Genomic DNA, 16,259 nt, shown 5'->3' on the forward strand with positions numbered 1-16,259 from the left:
CTGGCTAAGCTATTAAACCTACACTCATGCATAACTGTATGTAGCTTCCAAAAGCTAATTTTCTACTCTATTTTAACTTCCAGGACCAAACATAGGAGGAAATAATATTTCTCATTTCTAACATAGTATTTGATTTGCAGTAAGAGAGATTTACCAGGTAGATTTTTCCATCTGACTCTTAATGTAAAGCATGACTAAAAAGCCTGAAATAGAAATCAAATGTAAATTTCTATAGCTGCACCTATAAATATTATTTTGCAATTTTTTGTGCAAGTACTTTGCAGTTTTCAGTGAATTATCTAAAAGCAATGATTAACATAATGAATGCTTAAGTATCTTTGATATTTCTTCAAACTTCTCCATGTAATTCTTTGTTAGGGAATCAATACTGTTACTGACATTGTCTCATTTAATCTGGTGTCCTTTAATCGTCCTTGCACTTGCTCACATAGTGGAGATTTTTAGTGTGCTATAGAACGTAATGGAACTCAGTATTTGCTTTCAACATGCTACTGCATATTCCTGAGATGCCTTTTGTTTGTATTTTTATATAGCTTCATCATACACAACAAAGAAACTTTCTTCAATAATGCTACAAGAAGTAGAATTGTACACCATATCTTACAAAGAGTGAAATATGAAGAAGGAAAAAATAAAATTGGTAAGTGCTGAGCAATGCTTTTAAATATGGTTACTCAGTCCCACTGGAAAAAAAGAGAAGTCTGCCTGAACTTATAACAGATTCTTCTGCTTCCTTTTTAATCACCTCAGTTTTGATCTGTTTACATCTCACCCACTGCATTTGTAGGGGCTTTGCCTGCAAGACCTTATCATTTCCTTGTAATATCAGGCTGTTTTCACAGGCACATATGTCACCACATGGGATTTATCACTTCTGCAAGGAAAGAGAATGACTTAAGCAAGAAATATTTATGGATTAAGAACTCTGGAGAAACAGATAGACTCATGCAGAAAAGCTTTTATTCCTTCATAAAAATGTGTTTGAAAGGATAGCAAGATTTGTGCTTCTGTACATCTCAGTCTGTAGTGCTTCTCCCTAAATACCTCTCCACCCCTAAGGGAGATGGAAGGTTCTGCATCTCTGTAGCTACTGTAAGTCAAAAAGGAGTTAACCAGTGAACATCCTCAGGACACCACACATAACAGTGGCATCCCTTTCAGATAGAGGTTGGAGTGGACCTTTGGAGAGGCACATATGCAGTGGCAGAAGAGAAATGTAGTACAAAACATTGGCCATGTTCTGTCTTGTGATGGAGGACATACTGCTTGAGTACCAGATAAGAGACTGGGGCATCACAGAGAGGCAGTCCCCAGCCTACTTAATTTCCTTGCTGTTGAAACCCTGTCCTTCCTCAAGCTGTAGAGAAACATTCCAGAACTTGTGTCTTCCTCATTTCCTGGGATGAAGGCTGTAATAGCTCTGAGAATGACTCTGAGCAAAGGGGAGAGAAGGGAAGAATTCATGCATGCTTGCAGACATTGCATCTAGTACACACACTAGCAGTCCCTGTCTTTCTCAAGAGCCCAGACTCCCTCACATATCTACTGGTGTTATACCTATCATGAACACAAGTATGTGCTGATGACTGGGCAGAGCAAAGCTCTGTACAGCTTTTGGTTTTCTGCCAGAGACTGTGGGAGAAAGCATATTCTGCAAGCAGATACTAATGCAATCTCTGAAAGTGCTATCTGTGTTGAATTAGTACTTCTCATTGCTGTGTCCTTGTTGCTATCATTCCCCTGTGAATTAGGAAAGGAATCAGGACTCTGCCTCTTAGTCAGTGGGGCCCAAATGCCTTCACGCTGTTAGTATTTAGTTTTGCATTGCCTGATAGTTGTTCAGTCCTATTCTGGTGACTTTCCAAGAGACAAGTGCCCGCATCTCAGCAATCATTCATTATTTCTTTCAAGGTTCTCATTAAAGACGGACAAGGCCTGACCAAGTGGGGTGTACGATCACTTTTTTTGTGCCAAACAGCAGTCCTTTTGGCTCATGTTCAAATGTATTTTCTGGTCTTATACTACTGCAGCCTGTCTTTTTCTTATTCTGTCTCTTAGTCCAGCAGATTTTATAAGACATAAACTGACCATGTTTTACAATGTTGCTATCAGATTAAGAGTTCCAGTTGCTTTACTGGCCTTCTCTGAGGGATCTTCTCTGAAGTTTTTGGCTCCTAGGAAAAACAGCCTTTCATCTAAACGGCTTCCTTAGACTACAATTTATGGAGTAAAACTTCAGTCCTGGTGTAAGGTCTTGATTTCACCGAAGTTACTCTAAAGATGGATTTGGCAAATGAATCATTAAACTTCTGACATCATAAATGATAAAAGATGATTAATATATGAACAAATCTTTGCTTGTATTCTATATTAGTTCATCAAAGTTTATAAAAGATTAACTTTTCTACATTTATCTTTTACTGTCAATGGGCTTCAAGCTTCATTTAGCCAGTTTATTATGAAAATGTGTTTTGCTTTTTTTGCTTAGTAGTTTTTCTGGTCCTATTGGTAAATAATTGGATGCTTTTGATTCTTAGGTCTGAATCGATTGCTCAGTAATGGCTCCTATGAAGCTGCATTTCCTCTTCATGAGGTATTTTTCTCAGTTTTTTTTCTTTTTGAACAGACATTTCCCACAAAAAGTTCTTAGTTGTGTAATCATTTATTTTCAATCTTATTAATGTTATTACTCCCTTGCGTTCTGCGTCTGGCTCTGACGTCCATCCCATTTAGTAATGCTTTTTTTCTTTTAATTTTCTTTCTTGCAAAAAGAGATGAGAGTGTTGTTTTGGATCTGCTCTGTAAAAAGTATTTGGGTTTGATAAATCAGTATGTTTTCACAGGGAAAATCATCATGCTGTGGTTTTATATTCAAGATTCTCCAGTTTATAGCCTTTGAGTTGAACACCATTTATCATAAATTTCTTAGGAAGAATAATCTCAAATCTTACTGAGGTCAGAGGAAATTCTCCTTTTAATGTCATATTTAACTTTTGTAGCACAAGTATGGAGTTTGCATAACTTGTGTTATCCATACTACTAGTGCAAGAGATTTCTTAGATATTCTTTTTTGCTGCTGCTGTTCATTAATATCCAGATTTGTGTTGTAGGGAAGCTACAGAAGTAAAAATTCAATAAGAACCCATGGGGCAGAAAACCACAGACACCTGCTCTATGAGTGCTGGGCTTCCTGGGGAGTGTGGTATAAATACCAACCACTGGATCTTGTGAGGTAAGACTTTCCTGCTGTTAGTATGTTCCATTATAGGTGCTTTGAGCATAACTTATCTCTTATAAAAAAAAAAAAATAAATGAAAAGCTCAGTTGAATTATGTTGTTTTTAATAAGTGATCCTGAAGTCATGGGAATTCATTGATGCCTCTGTAGGAGGAGTTGGAAGTGAAGAAAGTTTCCATCTAGAATTCCTTGGCACCATGACTTCTAATGAAGGGTTTGCAGAATATTTAAGAGAACAAAAAAAAGGAAGAGAAATCTGTGGAAGCTGGGAAGACTTGATTGCATGACTGTCCACTGAAGTAGTTCTTCCTCCTCAGAACATGGCTTGGTGAAAAACAGGCTCTTACTGACTAGACCTTCTTTTCTACTAACAAGCAGAAAGAACCCTAGATGAAGTTTAATAATGTTTACAAATGGTACAGAGCAGAGTTTAAAAGTGTGCTATTGAGTTCAGCAGCAATAGTGGTAGGTGGGTAGAAGTCTCTCCAGTACCACCTCACTTAAACCCAGTCCAGCTACATCACCACAGCCTGGATTTGTGTTCTTCTTCGAAGTAGCCTGCAAAGAAAAAACACTGAGAAAGCCTAAAAGTGATTCAAATTCTTATAGCCCTTTTAAATGTATTTTCAAATAGGCTTGCATGTGCTAATAGAGGATTACATATTTTTTATGCACATAGAGAGAGCCATAGCCTTTACTGGTCATGTTGTCAGAAGTATTACTGGGCATTGATGGGCTTTTTCTACTTGAAGAGACGCATGCGAAGCTACAAGGGCCTATTAATAAAGTCTTAAGATGTATGGAGATCATAGAAAATATTAAGATATTGGCCATTGGGAAGGGTCATACAGAGCATGCAATTGGTCCAGCATATTAATTTCCCCTTTTATAAGCCCTGTAACTGACAGAAACCTTTGTTTTTATAGATTCTCAAAATTGTTTCCAGATGAAAGACTTGCAGAGGGTGGCCCTGGAGATGGACAGTGTTATTGACTAAGGCCATATAAAACCTCTCCATTTCATTAAATAGGAGATGTTAAACTTCCATGGATAAAAAGTTCACAGAGAACTGTAATTAAAAAATTTTACTGAGTCATATAATCTTTAAAATGTTTTAGAAAACAAATTAAAGTATTTGAACCTCATAACTTAATCCTGAAAGCTTCTTATTTCTTTTTCAATCCACTTGCCTGTACAGAACTACGGAATTTGTGTCAAATTACACTATGGAAATTGCTCATTTGCAAAGGAGCCAAAAGTTATACTGATTTTTTTATGTTTAATTTTGCAGTAAGATATCGATGTTACAGTATAAATAACTTATCTCAACTTATCTGTTCTTCATTGATATTTCTTGTTTGTGAAAGTCCTGTTGAGCCAATAACTGGGGTTTAGTTGGTTCACATCTGGAAGGTTTTTTAAGCATGCAAATAAATAGCAACAGAATGAGTGAAGTTAGACGTGATTGTTCTGGACCTTGGTAGCAGCCTTCTTGAGTAGCCTGGGTTTGCTGTTTAAGATTTTGTAAGATGCTTCAGTTTTTCATCAGGCAGTGACATCCACAGGTTTTTACACAGTCATTTTATAAAACAAAACCAGCAATCAAAATAGCAGACTCCCTGGCTGAGGTCATGGTGTCCTGCACCTGTGGTGGTTCAGAATAGGTGTTTACCCAAAGAGGAGGGGGCAGGGGAAGCTGTGAGGCTCCCTAAGCATTGAGAGCAACATGAGTCTCAGTAGCCTGCTGCTTGCTGCCTGGATTGCAGCCGTGGCTGCAAAGAATTCACTGAAAGAGGGGTGACAGGAAAGGGGAGGGAATGCCTTTTTCTTCTCACTTCACAGGTGCTAGATCCCTCGCATTTCCTTAGCTCCTGCTGAATATTTTGTGTCTACTGCCACTCTCAGCAGCTCACACGTCTTGGGAGTGGAGATTTTTCCTTGAAGAGCTGTCAACACCAGCAAGACCTGTTGTTCATTTCACTCAGCAGTATCTCAACGTGCAGACTTTAAACAGAAGATTTTTTAGTACCAAGTTTGCAGCACAGCAACCTTTTTATTTTTTTCCCATGTGAACAGTTATATAGGGTGTGCTTGAAGGGAGTAGTCTTGCCATCTGTACTAAAGGAATGGATGAATGTTAGTTCTTCCACGAACACTGGACCAGAATTTATGGCTCTAGCAGGCATTCCCTTTTATTATATGCTTTAGAAAGACTAAGGAGTACACTAGGTAAATTATCTCATTAACAGATATGATATTTCCACCTTAAAGTCAAGTTGCCACAATAGGAAGAGAAATTGTTTATACTTTAGTGCTGTTCTATTTTTCCGTTAGCTGTTAAAGAGAGGCCTTAGATCTCTCATGCTATCAATCTGGTGCCTCCCAGATTTCACTTAATCTCATCAGCTGGCTGTTATGGAGGTACTAGTCACTAGAAATAAATGGGGAAACGTAATTTGAGGAGAATTGCATGATTCTGCTTTCACTCTGCTTTGAAATGTGGCAGTATGAAGGCACAGACTTGGCACATTTGCAAAGGCAGTTATTACTAATCAACAGATGTGGTACCATGATTTTAATTACACTTTTGTTAGAATTTAGTATCCATAGTCACTTTACAAGAAAAATTTAAGATGCTTAGAATTGATAGCAATTGGAAAGAGGCAGGACTTACATTTATATGCTCTGGGACAACCTAAATCAATGGAAACGGTTGCAGTGATTCCTGAACACTTTGGATCACTGCTGCTGTTCTCTAAGCTGTGCACAAATTGCTCCTCCTGCTGCTTGTGCATGTTATTTACAGGAGAAAAAGGGAGGGGAAAACTGTATTTATATAAAGTGATTGTAAACTTACCTAAATGAACCTCAAGACAAAGCTAATACCCAAGTAATTTGCATTTTACTCCATGTTTGGATTAACTGACTTGTTTGTAATCTGACAACTCCCTTTCAACCTGCTGCCATAACATGAGATCTTCAAGTGACCAAAGCACCAATTGGAAAGGCCTAGCTCCCTCACAACTTGTTTCTGTGATGTAAAAGTTCTGCACAGGATTTCATTCTAACCTGCAAAAGGATTAATGAGAATAGGTATGTTCTTAGCTTGAATCTAAACCTGCCTTTGTTTTAGTCCCATGACTTCCTTGTAGGCACCCTGAAAGCAAAAGATTCTATAATGAAGATTGTTAAACACAGAATAGTCTGAAATTTTTGTGGCTTAGTAATTTTCAAAAATGTGTTTTATTGATAAACACTGAGATTGAAATCTTGGCCCAGTTGAGTCAGTGATAGTTCTATCATTGGAAGGCTGTAAGAGGAGAGACAGTTCATCATTAAGGTAGGTGATGGGCTAGCATAAAATTGAGAAGCTCAATTTATTTTTTTATTATTATTGGAAAGGTACAGCATATATGAGGATAGGAGAGATGAATTATTCTGTTAGGTGCCTGGGGGGGTATGTCTGCTTTTTAGGTTAGCTGTGGAGGAAATGTTCTGTAGGAGAGGAAGCAAAGAAACAAATCATTTTTTCCTATTCTTATTAACCATCTGAAAAATTAGATGGTAATAAGTTAACAAAGTTAACAAAAATGCAAATGTTTACTAGTGTTGGAAAATTCAAAGAGGCTTTCAAAGAGCAAAGTGTTAACAGGTTAAATTTGGGTATAAATAATGCACAATGATGCACCCTAGAATTCTTCAGATACATTATTGATTTCTGGCTAAAGAACCAGCATGAAGGTAAAAGAACTGCCATCTCTTTGGAGAGCTGTATGAGATTTCTGTTCTGTATATAGTGACAGACAAGAAACAGAGCTTGTTTTTGTCTTTGGTGCAATTTCAATGGAATAAGTGGCAAAGGTATCTCTCAACCACCTTTGTCTCCTGAGGGTCAAGATGGTCCAGGCTAACTCAATTATGGATTGGAATTAATGTGGAACTGCTGTGAACATGGCAACTAGAAAGGTCTCCAATGACCTTGTACTGCCATAGTTTGTTCCTGTAGCACTCAGCCCATGAGGACTCTGTTCATATTTCTTCTGAACAGAGATTTACAGAAAAAATATGCTATGAGTTCATAAGAAATTAAATATTAACTTGATCCTGGTGCAAATTACAGTAGTACAGCCTGCAGAATACCAGTTGTGAAGCAAAGGGTAACTCACAAATGTCCTCAGATGCCTTTTCCTTGCGTTGCAGAGATTTGGGTTGCTCCCTATCATGTCCATTCTTCTTTATGCAGACACTGAACTTTGCTTGGTCCTTCATTTAGGATGAAGCTGCTCGATCTCTAGATCAAAAAAGAGTACTATGATTTGCACCATTTAGAAGGAAAGGTCCAGCAGGATAGGAGATGAAGTTTGTCATGAATGTCTTTTGACTTGGGCAGTGGAGCAAGTAAACATTCATCCTTGAATGTAGAGAATGAAATAAAAACTCTTGATGTTAGGTTTACTTCACTAATTTGAACTATGTATATGAAAAAAAGAGATCATAAACATTCCGTGGAAGTAACCTCAAAGTGTGAGCCTGCCTTTTCAGTGGAGCAGGCACAGTTTGACATCCTAGGCATCAAGAAAATAGCTAGGCCAAAGAGTTCACTAACACTGTTAAGTGAGGGCTCAAAATGCATTTTCCAGTGTGCCTTTTTACAGCCATACCTGTTGTCCTTGTCAGAGCTGAGTATGTTACTGTTAGCTTATCACGTCTTTATCCTGTAAATCCGAGTTTCGATTGAATGTCAGAAAAACAAAAACCATGTGATCTGGCTTCTCACGCAGAACTGGTGAACTCAAATGTTAATAGTGTAGGTCAGTATCATTCAACAGAGCATGAGTTCAGCCCAGACACATATTGCTCACACTGGAAATTTTTAATTTTCATTTGAAAACTGATGGGTTTGTCCATTCCAGACCAAGCTTTTGTTTCTCTTCTCCACTGCCTCCAGCCCTAGATCTCATCATGGGTCCTTTCCTCCTCACTGTGAAAGTTTAACCAAAGGTGTTTTCTGGTAGCATAAAGGAGCCAGCAGTGCTGTCTCTCTGTGTTATTTGTCTCTGGACAGATCAAAAATTGCATCATTAATTTAAAAGTGGGTTTTCAGCAGCAGCTATTCTCAAATTCAGTTGATATGCAAGCTTAAGTTTTCTGTAAAGTCTGAAATGCAAGAATATCATCTTGCCTCATTCTTTAAAACTAATCTTGCAAATAATCTACTAAAATATTCATTGTAATCATTATAATTGCATATTGATTTGTGAAGCATCCTAATCTAATCAACATCCTACTGTGTACAAGACCATCAAATACAAGGCAATGCATGAGACTGTTCCTATGCTGATAAATTCAGCAGGGTTTTTTGTGTGTTTGATGTATTCTTTAACACATAAATAAAGGTCTGGTTGTGTTTAGGAGGAGGAAGAAAAGTTAATGAATATTTAGCAAATAGGAACTTCCTGGCCACTTTGCAGTTAGTTTTTAAGCAATATAGCTAACAAATCAGGATTAATTCAGACTACTTTCCTCAAATCAGTGCAAGATGGTACATAAAGATATTTGCTTTTGCACTTTATTTTCCTTTCCCCTGTGGCAGAATCATGAGATTAATTTTGCATGAACTAAGGTAAGAAAAGAAATAATCAAATGAAAATAAATTGGATTGGAGAATAACTTCTGGTTAGCTAGTTTCTTAGAAATAATTTGGGCCCAGATAAGTTTTGCTGTTACACCAGTTTTAGGGACTAAATTAATTTCAGTGCAATTGCTTGGGAAGTACAGTTATATAGCCAAACAGCAAAGAGAGCCATCAGTTTCCCAGACACAAAGAACTAGCTTTTTAATGTGAACTCAGCATTTACTTCTGAAGTCTCCACTCATCTCACTACAAAGTCTGGTTGTGAATTTTTAATATTTTTTTAAGTTCTTTCCTGAGGCAGGTCTCTCAGTGTGGATTTACAAGCCAAGTTGCAGGCTTTTTTTGTTCGGAGATTCAGATTCTGCTCTCTAATCTACTCTTCAGATATGATATAAATATTTGCTTTCTATTAATAAGCAAGGTTAAGCAGATTTATTCTAATTAGCAGGTAACTTCCTTGTGTTGTGTTTTGTAACAGACGGTACTTTGGTGAGAAAATTGGGCTGTACTTTGCCTGGTTAGGCTGGTACACGGGGATGCTCTTCCCAGCTGCCTTCATTGGATTATTTGTCTTTTTGTATGGAGTCACCACTTTGAACCACTGCCAAGTCAGGTAACGTGGGCACTTTGATAAGGGAAATTACAGTAGTGGGTTGTTATGAATAATTTAAGAGATCTTCATATGAATTGTTAATTATTTCATTTTGAACTGTTGAATGAAAACTCAGAAGACTGTGCTTGTTTCTCATAAGCTACCCAGTATCGAGCTTCCCTTGTTTTGTGCTCTGGAACTGGGATGAAAGACAATGTTTCTTGCCCAGCTCCAGTTCCTGATGTTGCTGGCAACTCAGCATAAAGCAGGGAAAAAAGTAGAACTCCTTCATTACCGTAGTAACAGTCCAGCAGAAGAGTGGGACAGTTTTTACTGTCTTTAAGGCATTTTCCAAAGATCCACCTCTACATTCTTGCACACTTAAGACAAATTACAAGAATAAGTCAAACTTCATCTACAGTCATGCCCACCCTCTTCTTACCAAAGGCCACTTCTGACTTAAGAAGAAGCTGGAAATGGTAAAGAGATACTGCTAGGCTAACCATGAGGAGCTGTCCTCTGCAGTTAGGACTGTACACTCTGAAGTCTTAGATAGTCAACAAATATTAATTATACACATGCAGTTATGAAGATCTTGGCTTCAGTTACAGAACCAGTACTGTTCAATAAGTAGCTGTTAGTGAAACTTATCAATCCATTCTAAGACTGTTCATTGTGCAGCCCACTACTGATTTTATCTTTTCTATTTTTCCAGTAAAGAAGTTTGCCAAGCTACAGATATCATAATGTGTCCTATATGTGATAAATACTGTCCCTTCATGAGGTTGTCAGACAGCTGCGTTTATGCCAAGGTACATTTTTAAACTATGCAATTAGAAATGCTTTCCTTGTCAAAGCATTAATTTTGCCTTTGCATTTGTCTTTAGTGACCTTGGGCAGATAAAATCTTGAAAGGACTGATAACTTCAGCTAATATTAACATTCATTGTCTTTTACCAAGACTTAGTTTGGGTTGTAAAACACTTGTCTGGGTTGTAAAACATTTGAATGTAATTTGCACTTAGAGAGTCAGCAGTCCCGGAGGTCATGTCCTAGTTGCACGTGCTACGGTGTCCTTGGCATCAACCTTTATCTTATGATCCATCCTTTGTACATGGCTCCTGGCCAGGCTGGCAGACAGTCTTGTCAATTGGTGGTGCATTTCACATGTCAAGGGAAGGATCCTCAGGATTTTCAGGACAGCTACATTCATGGTCACATTTATTCTATTAGGTCAAAATAGAAAATAAAACCCTACCACAAATTGATCATAATATTAATATATCCCTTAGGTAACCCACCTTTTTGACAATGGAGCTACTGTCTTTTTTGCTGTTTTCATGGCCGTGTGGGGTAAGTTTTTGTTTTGATATTAAGTAAGTGCACAATCTTTTTCTTAAAGATTATGATGTAATGCAGGCCTTTGTAATTTCCAGCACACTTTTTTTTCAGACACTGAGAAAACCAATATAGGCTTGATTCTTTTCTGTTTCTGCAAAAGGAAGATGGAAGTGATTGAAATCAGATTTTTATGTGATAATAATTTTAATTAAAATAAAAACATTAATGCATTATGTAGAGTCTGTGTAGATATATTCTGGAGGGGCTGTAATTGGTTTTCAGTCTGTTGGCACTGAGGCCTTTTCTCTGTTACTGTTCAGGACTTCTTTTAGCTTGGGGCAACTCAGTTTAGTGTGTTTACTAAAATGAATTAAGGTATTGTTCTTCCCACTTTGCAGAAAGGCAGTAAACCTTAAATACATGTAGGCTGGTTGTAATTAAAGCAAAACTGATGAAATAAATGAAGGATTTCATTGAATGACAAATTAATGCAAGAGCAGTCTAACTGTTGCCATGGAATCTGATTTTTGCATATAGGACAGTTCTGTTTCTGTCTCCACTATTTTTCCTACTGTGGTCTCATAGGCAGAATTGAAGGGAAGAGGAAACAGTATTTTCTGGCAGCAGAAAGGGTCTTTCAAACATGTCCTGAGCATGCCCAGGCTCTTAGCTCCTACCATGCCATTCTGAGAGGTTAACACCTTTAGAAAATGGATCATGAGGTGCCTCAAAAATGGTATTCATCTTACAGCTCCAGGAGCTTGAGCTAGTCTGATTTGGCCATTGTTCTCCTGTTCTTACTCATACACCTCCAACTGCTTTGGAAAGTTGTCCAAGTAATCCTTATAATCTGCATTTTAAACTGCAAATCTATTTTGCACAAGAAATATCCAGGAGGCAACATTTGAGCCATCAGGACAATGTAGATTAGCCTACCAGTCTGTCTCAGTTCCTTCCTCCAAAACTATGTTTTTGCCTTAGTTAACTAATTAAATTAGATCATATACCAGTCAGGCCTATTGGTATACAACATATGTAATATTGGGAGTATTAAAATACCACAAATCACCTTAAAGAAAAAACTCACAGATCTTACAATTTTAATGTTTTTCCTTGGTATTTTACCTTTGTTTTAGGGCTATGCCAGAGCTCAGAATCACCAAAAATTTCTAAGCCTTAAAGATTTTTTAGATGTTTATGCAGCTTTTCCAGCCTTTCTCTCAATGCGCTCACTGAAGTTGAGAATTTCCAAGACAGTTTAGAGGCAGAGACTTCCATCTCAGCTCAACAGGAAAATCGATGGGTTAACATTGTTGAACATTTATGTCATTGTTCCTAACTGCTGGTGAACATCTCTTTGGAGTACAGATTTTGGCACTCGTGCTTTTGTTCCTCCTAAAGAGTAACACTGCTTTCATGAAACAGCTGTACTCACAGTGTTGCACCTGTGTTTTAGCATTGCCCAGAGCCAGGGCTCTAGGAAAAGAAGCTCTAGTAAGGGGAGCTGCTCACTCAGATAACCGTGCCTGGTCCTGCCTTGTAGTTGTGTGGGAGAAGGCTAAGCTGTCCCTAGCTGACAGGAGCTCACCTCCTGAGCTACCCTCACTTTGGGTAGCCTTGCATTCTTCCCCCTCTTTCAGCATCCCTGTCAGACTCCCAGACCCAATTCCCCATGAGAATATCACCACACCAATGGACAAGGACTCCAAAATACACTGTCCATCCATGCATCTCCAGCACCTAAGCCCTCAGAGAGAGATGAATTGGCTTGTGGAGAAGAGACTATAGGACAACAGCTGGCCTGAGAGGTTTCCTCAGCAGTTTTGTTGGCTTACCTTGTGCTTGTGAGCTTGCTGCCAAGAGAGATGTAGGGACAGGAATAGGAACGAGGTTGTGAGTATAGGTTATGGATTGGGGAATTGGACGATCCTGTGTTTCCACCCAGACTGTACTTTCATGAATAATACTTTGCTGAGACAACAGTGACATTGTGGAGATATTTTCCATCCAGTTAGGGCTAAACCAGCATTAGAGCAAGGAAAGCCACACTTCCCAGGGATTTTCTGGTACTATATATATAAGTTGGCTTACCTCCTGTCCTAAATGGATTTTCAGTCTGCAGTAGGCCTATTGGCAGCTGCAGGCATTACCATCATCTCAGTAAATCGCAGGGGAAGAGAAGAAACAATGATAGGAGTTTAATTGTGGGAATGTTTTTTCCTGTCAGCATGAAACAAGTGGCAAGTGCATGCCAAATTGGCTGTGAAATCTTCAGCCTTCTAGATGCTTCAGTTTGACAGACAGTAGCATATAAAAAATTATGGCAGTGCTTTTAAAAATAGAGAATGAAAGCAAAAAAAAGGCAGCTAGAATTCTGTTACCTCTTTAGACTGAAATTAGCCACTGTCTTATTACCTAAAATTCCTCCTTCACTGCCTTTAAATCCATTAGTCAACTCACATCTTGAAGGAGAAATTTCAGCCGTTTGCTTGATGTTTTCAAAACCAGGCATGTCCAGGTTGGGCTTTCCATGAAGACGTGACCTATATGGAGGCTTCCTCTTTCTACTCTAAAGACATCTTTAATTGACGAAGAAAGAGGGTTGCTCCCTTTTTAAATAGAAATAAAATGTTTCTTCAAATGATGAGCAAACTGCTGTGGCCAGGCTAGGGAGAGGCATTACCACAACAAGTATCAGTATGAGCTGTTTGATTTGTGCAGCAGCAGTAGGCCTGGCTGTAGGACTCTGAAGCAGAGGGACTCATCTTTTATAGTGCTTAGATGTGGGATAGGTCAGTCCCATCAAGAAAGGTTGGAATTATCAAGTGCACCAGGAGACATTGGAATAGAGAAACACTTTTCTTCAAAAAATATATTGACCCATCACCTCACTTATTGTATTTCTGCCTGGTTTAAGCAAAGTTCTATATAAGAATTAAAGTAATTGATACAATAGGAAAAAATATTATACTTACTAATGTATTCCCAAAAGACATAGGACTTAAGATAACTTTCATTTTAAACTGGTATAGCAAAGGCAAAAGGTAGTCTCCCTTAGGTACACTGGTGATACTCACTGGTAGTTTGTATACTGGTAGTTTTGTGTGTTTCTGTGGTAGAGGGAAACACCTACACTTAGCCCCTTATGTATACTTTGAGATATGTCAAGCCTGATGAAAAGGTAGGTCCCATTTCTAGGAAAAACTCCTCTCTTTTTATTTTTTGAATTGAATTCTTGCCAAAGACAGAAAATGACAGATGGTCATTGTAAGTAAACGTTGACATTTAAAATTCAGGAAAAAATTCATTCTCAGAAACAGATCTAGGTGAATTTGATAATCAGTTGATTCCCAGTATGTTGCTGTAAAGCCAGATGGAATTGTAGTTTTGCTTTTCCAGTACTGGGGAAAGTGAGTGCAAAGATGTCACTGTCTAGATGTTTCCTGAAGCTAAGTAGCAAAGTTATGTAACTGTCCAATAGGAGAATTCAGCTATTCATAATTTCTAATGCTTTGCTAAATACAAGGTGGGCTGATGGTAGTTTCTTTGTCTCTACATATCTTTGGGAGACTAAGGGACACAAGAAAAGTCCTTTCTGACATATCTTCTAGTTTACCTAGAACATGTTTCCTTTGCTAAAGAAAGTAGCTTTAGAACACTTGCTGAAGGGCAAACTTGGGATGAGAAAAAAAGGCCTGGCGTGAATAATTTAACACTATTTTTTTTCAAGCTATAAAAAATGCCAACATAAAACATGTTTTTCTAATTATATCAGTTAGTCTAATAGAAGATATTACTTACCTACAAACCTTGCCTCTAGCATAAAACATTCATATTGATTTGATCTCTGAGAAGACAGAATTTAAGGAGGCTCTTCAGCAATATTCTTGGTATAAAGAATATATTCTGTAAGTCAGGATGGCTATATTAAATATAATAAAGAAAGGATTTCTGAGAGAAGGTCAAGATTAAGCTATTTACTGTGAGAGACCATTTGCATAACTAGATAAGATCACAGCTTGTTTCAAAAGTACCTGAGGAAGTTATGTTAAGACAGCTGTTTGTGCAAGTGGATGTTGAGGACTGAGCGGCAAGGCTGAGCTCTGAAGCAGGGCAAGTACAGTATAGAAAAGGCAAAAAAAAGACCTGGGAGTTAAGGCCAATGAGAAATTAAAAATTCAAAGCAAGATATTTTTTTTTTGAGAACTCTCAACATCTGATTTAAACATACCAATAGGAAAATGGGAGAAGGGTAAGTACAACTGTGTCGTGTTGAGCTGTCAGTCAGAAAAGAACGCTAAAGTGTGATGGTAGGGTATTAGTGATTACTTGACTAGAGAAGAGGCAGAGACATTTCAAAATGCGGTACTTTTTAGAAGACCTCAGTAGTACAGTGAATCAATCAAAGATGTTTATTTATAGGACATTTTTAAATACCTAGCAAGGGAGGAGTGCATACTGACCTGGATAGAAGAAAAAAGGCACAGCACAGTAAAAGCTAAAACAGCTCTGAGTGGATCATCCTATTTGCTACTTAATTATTTGAAAACTAGCTTTGTAAGCAAGCTTCAGGAGCTGCACCTATTTACTCTGGCAGGTGCTAAATATACAAAATATAATATGTATAGTATAGTTTTGTCACTCCATGTGGGAGAAAAAAAAAAGAGAAGAAAAAAGTATGTTTCAGCACAGATGTACCTGAGATGTTCATGACTGTGGGCTCATACGTCCACTTCAGTCCTTCTTCAAGCTGTTTTTGGAATGGAAACAGAGTGGTAGTAATCAATCAGGCTTGTTTCTCCAAGGTCTCTGAAAAGTACAGGGCTGCTTGTTTAGCCTATACAAAATAATTCAGTATGAGCTGACAGGAAAGAAGCAGCTCCACCAAAAGACAAGTTGAGGAATGAATAATGTGGTGGTTCAGCCACAGAAGAGCCTTATTAGCACTTACCAATTTTGCTGATCCAAACTGATCATTACTGCAGTTATTACAAAAAGTCAGAGAAACATTAGGCTGAGGAGATTGAATTGCCTTTATTAGGTTAAATCAAAGCAGCTGGTTACCTAGTGTAACATAACTCCAGCTTTCAGACAAAGGATAATGTGATGTAAGAAAATGCCTTCAAGCCAAATAGCTGCCTCCTTAGACATGCTTTTGATATCTTATCTGCTCACAGTGCTCATTTTCTAAGCATATCTTAGCCACATTGGCACACATTACAACATAGTAATTCTTACTGGCTAAAAGTTCACTTTCCCTAAACTGGCACCAGTGCATAGTATCATGCCACGTCATCATCAATATGTGGCAGTAGGGCAGATAGTCCATTAAGGAGATGTTTTTAGGACTGAATGTGGAACATACAGCCAGGGTATTGTGACACTGTTACAGCTGATACTGTGCTAGCTCATAAACAGAAAAGTTTATGTTTG

The 16,259-nt window shown here is 38.0% G+C and overlaps 1 protein-coding gene across 4 annotated transcripts in view; it reads left to right on the plus strand.

Moving 5' to 3' along the window:
- The window catches only part of LOC133214447 (anoctamin-4), a 187,759-nt gene that overhangs the window by 134,335 nt on the left and 37,165 nt on the right, over positions 1 to 16,259 (plus strand). For all 4 annotated transcript variants that reach the window (XM_061357348.1, XM_061357357.1, XM_061357373.1 and 1 more), the window contains 6 exons: positions 555 to 661; positions 2,559 to 2,614; positions 3,132 to 3,253; positions 9,372 to 9,506; positions 10,201 to 10,297; positions 10,778 to 10,838. In XM_061357348.1, coding sequence (XP_061213332.1) covers positions 555 to 661; positions 2,559 to 2,614; positions 3,132 to 3,253; positions 9,372 to 9,506; positions 10,201 to 10,297; positions 10,778 to 10,838 — 578 coding nt within the window. The remainder of the gene's footprint in view (positions 1 to 554; positions 662 to 2,558; positions 2,615 to 3,131; positions 3,254 to 9,371; positions 9,507 to 10,200; positions 10,298 to 10,777; positions 10,839 to 16,259) is intronic.

Source organism: Neopsephotus bourkii, unplaced genomic scaffold, assembly GCF_033783945.1.
Source record: "Neopsephotus bourkii isolate Nb327-2 ecotype Australia unplaced genomic scaffold, CSIRO-AGI_Nbou_v1 NB_107, whole genome shotgun sequence".
Taxonomy (NCBI): Eukaryota; Metazoa; Chordata; class Aves; order Psittaciformes; family Psittacidae; genus Neopsephotus; species Neopsephotus bourkii.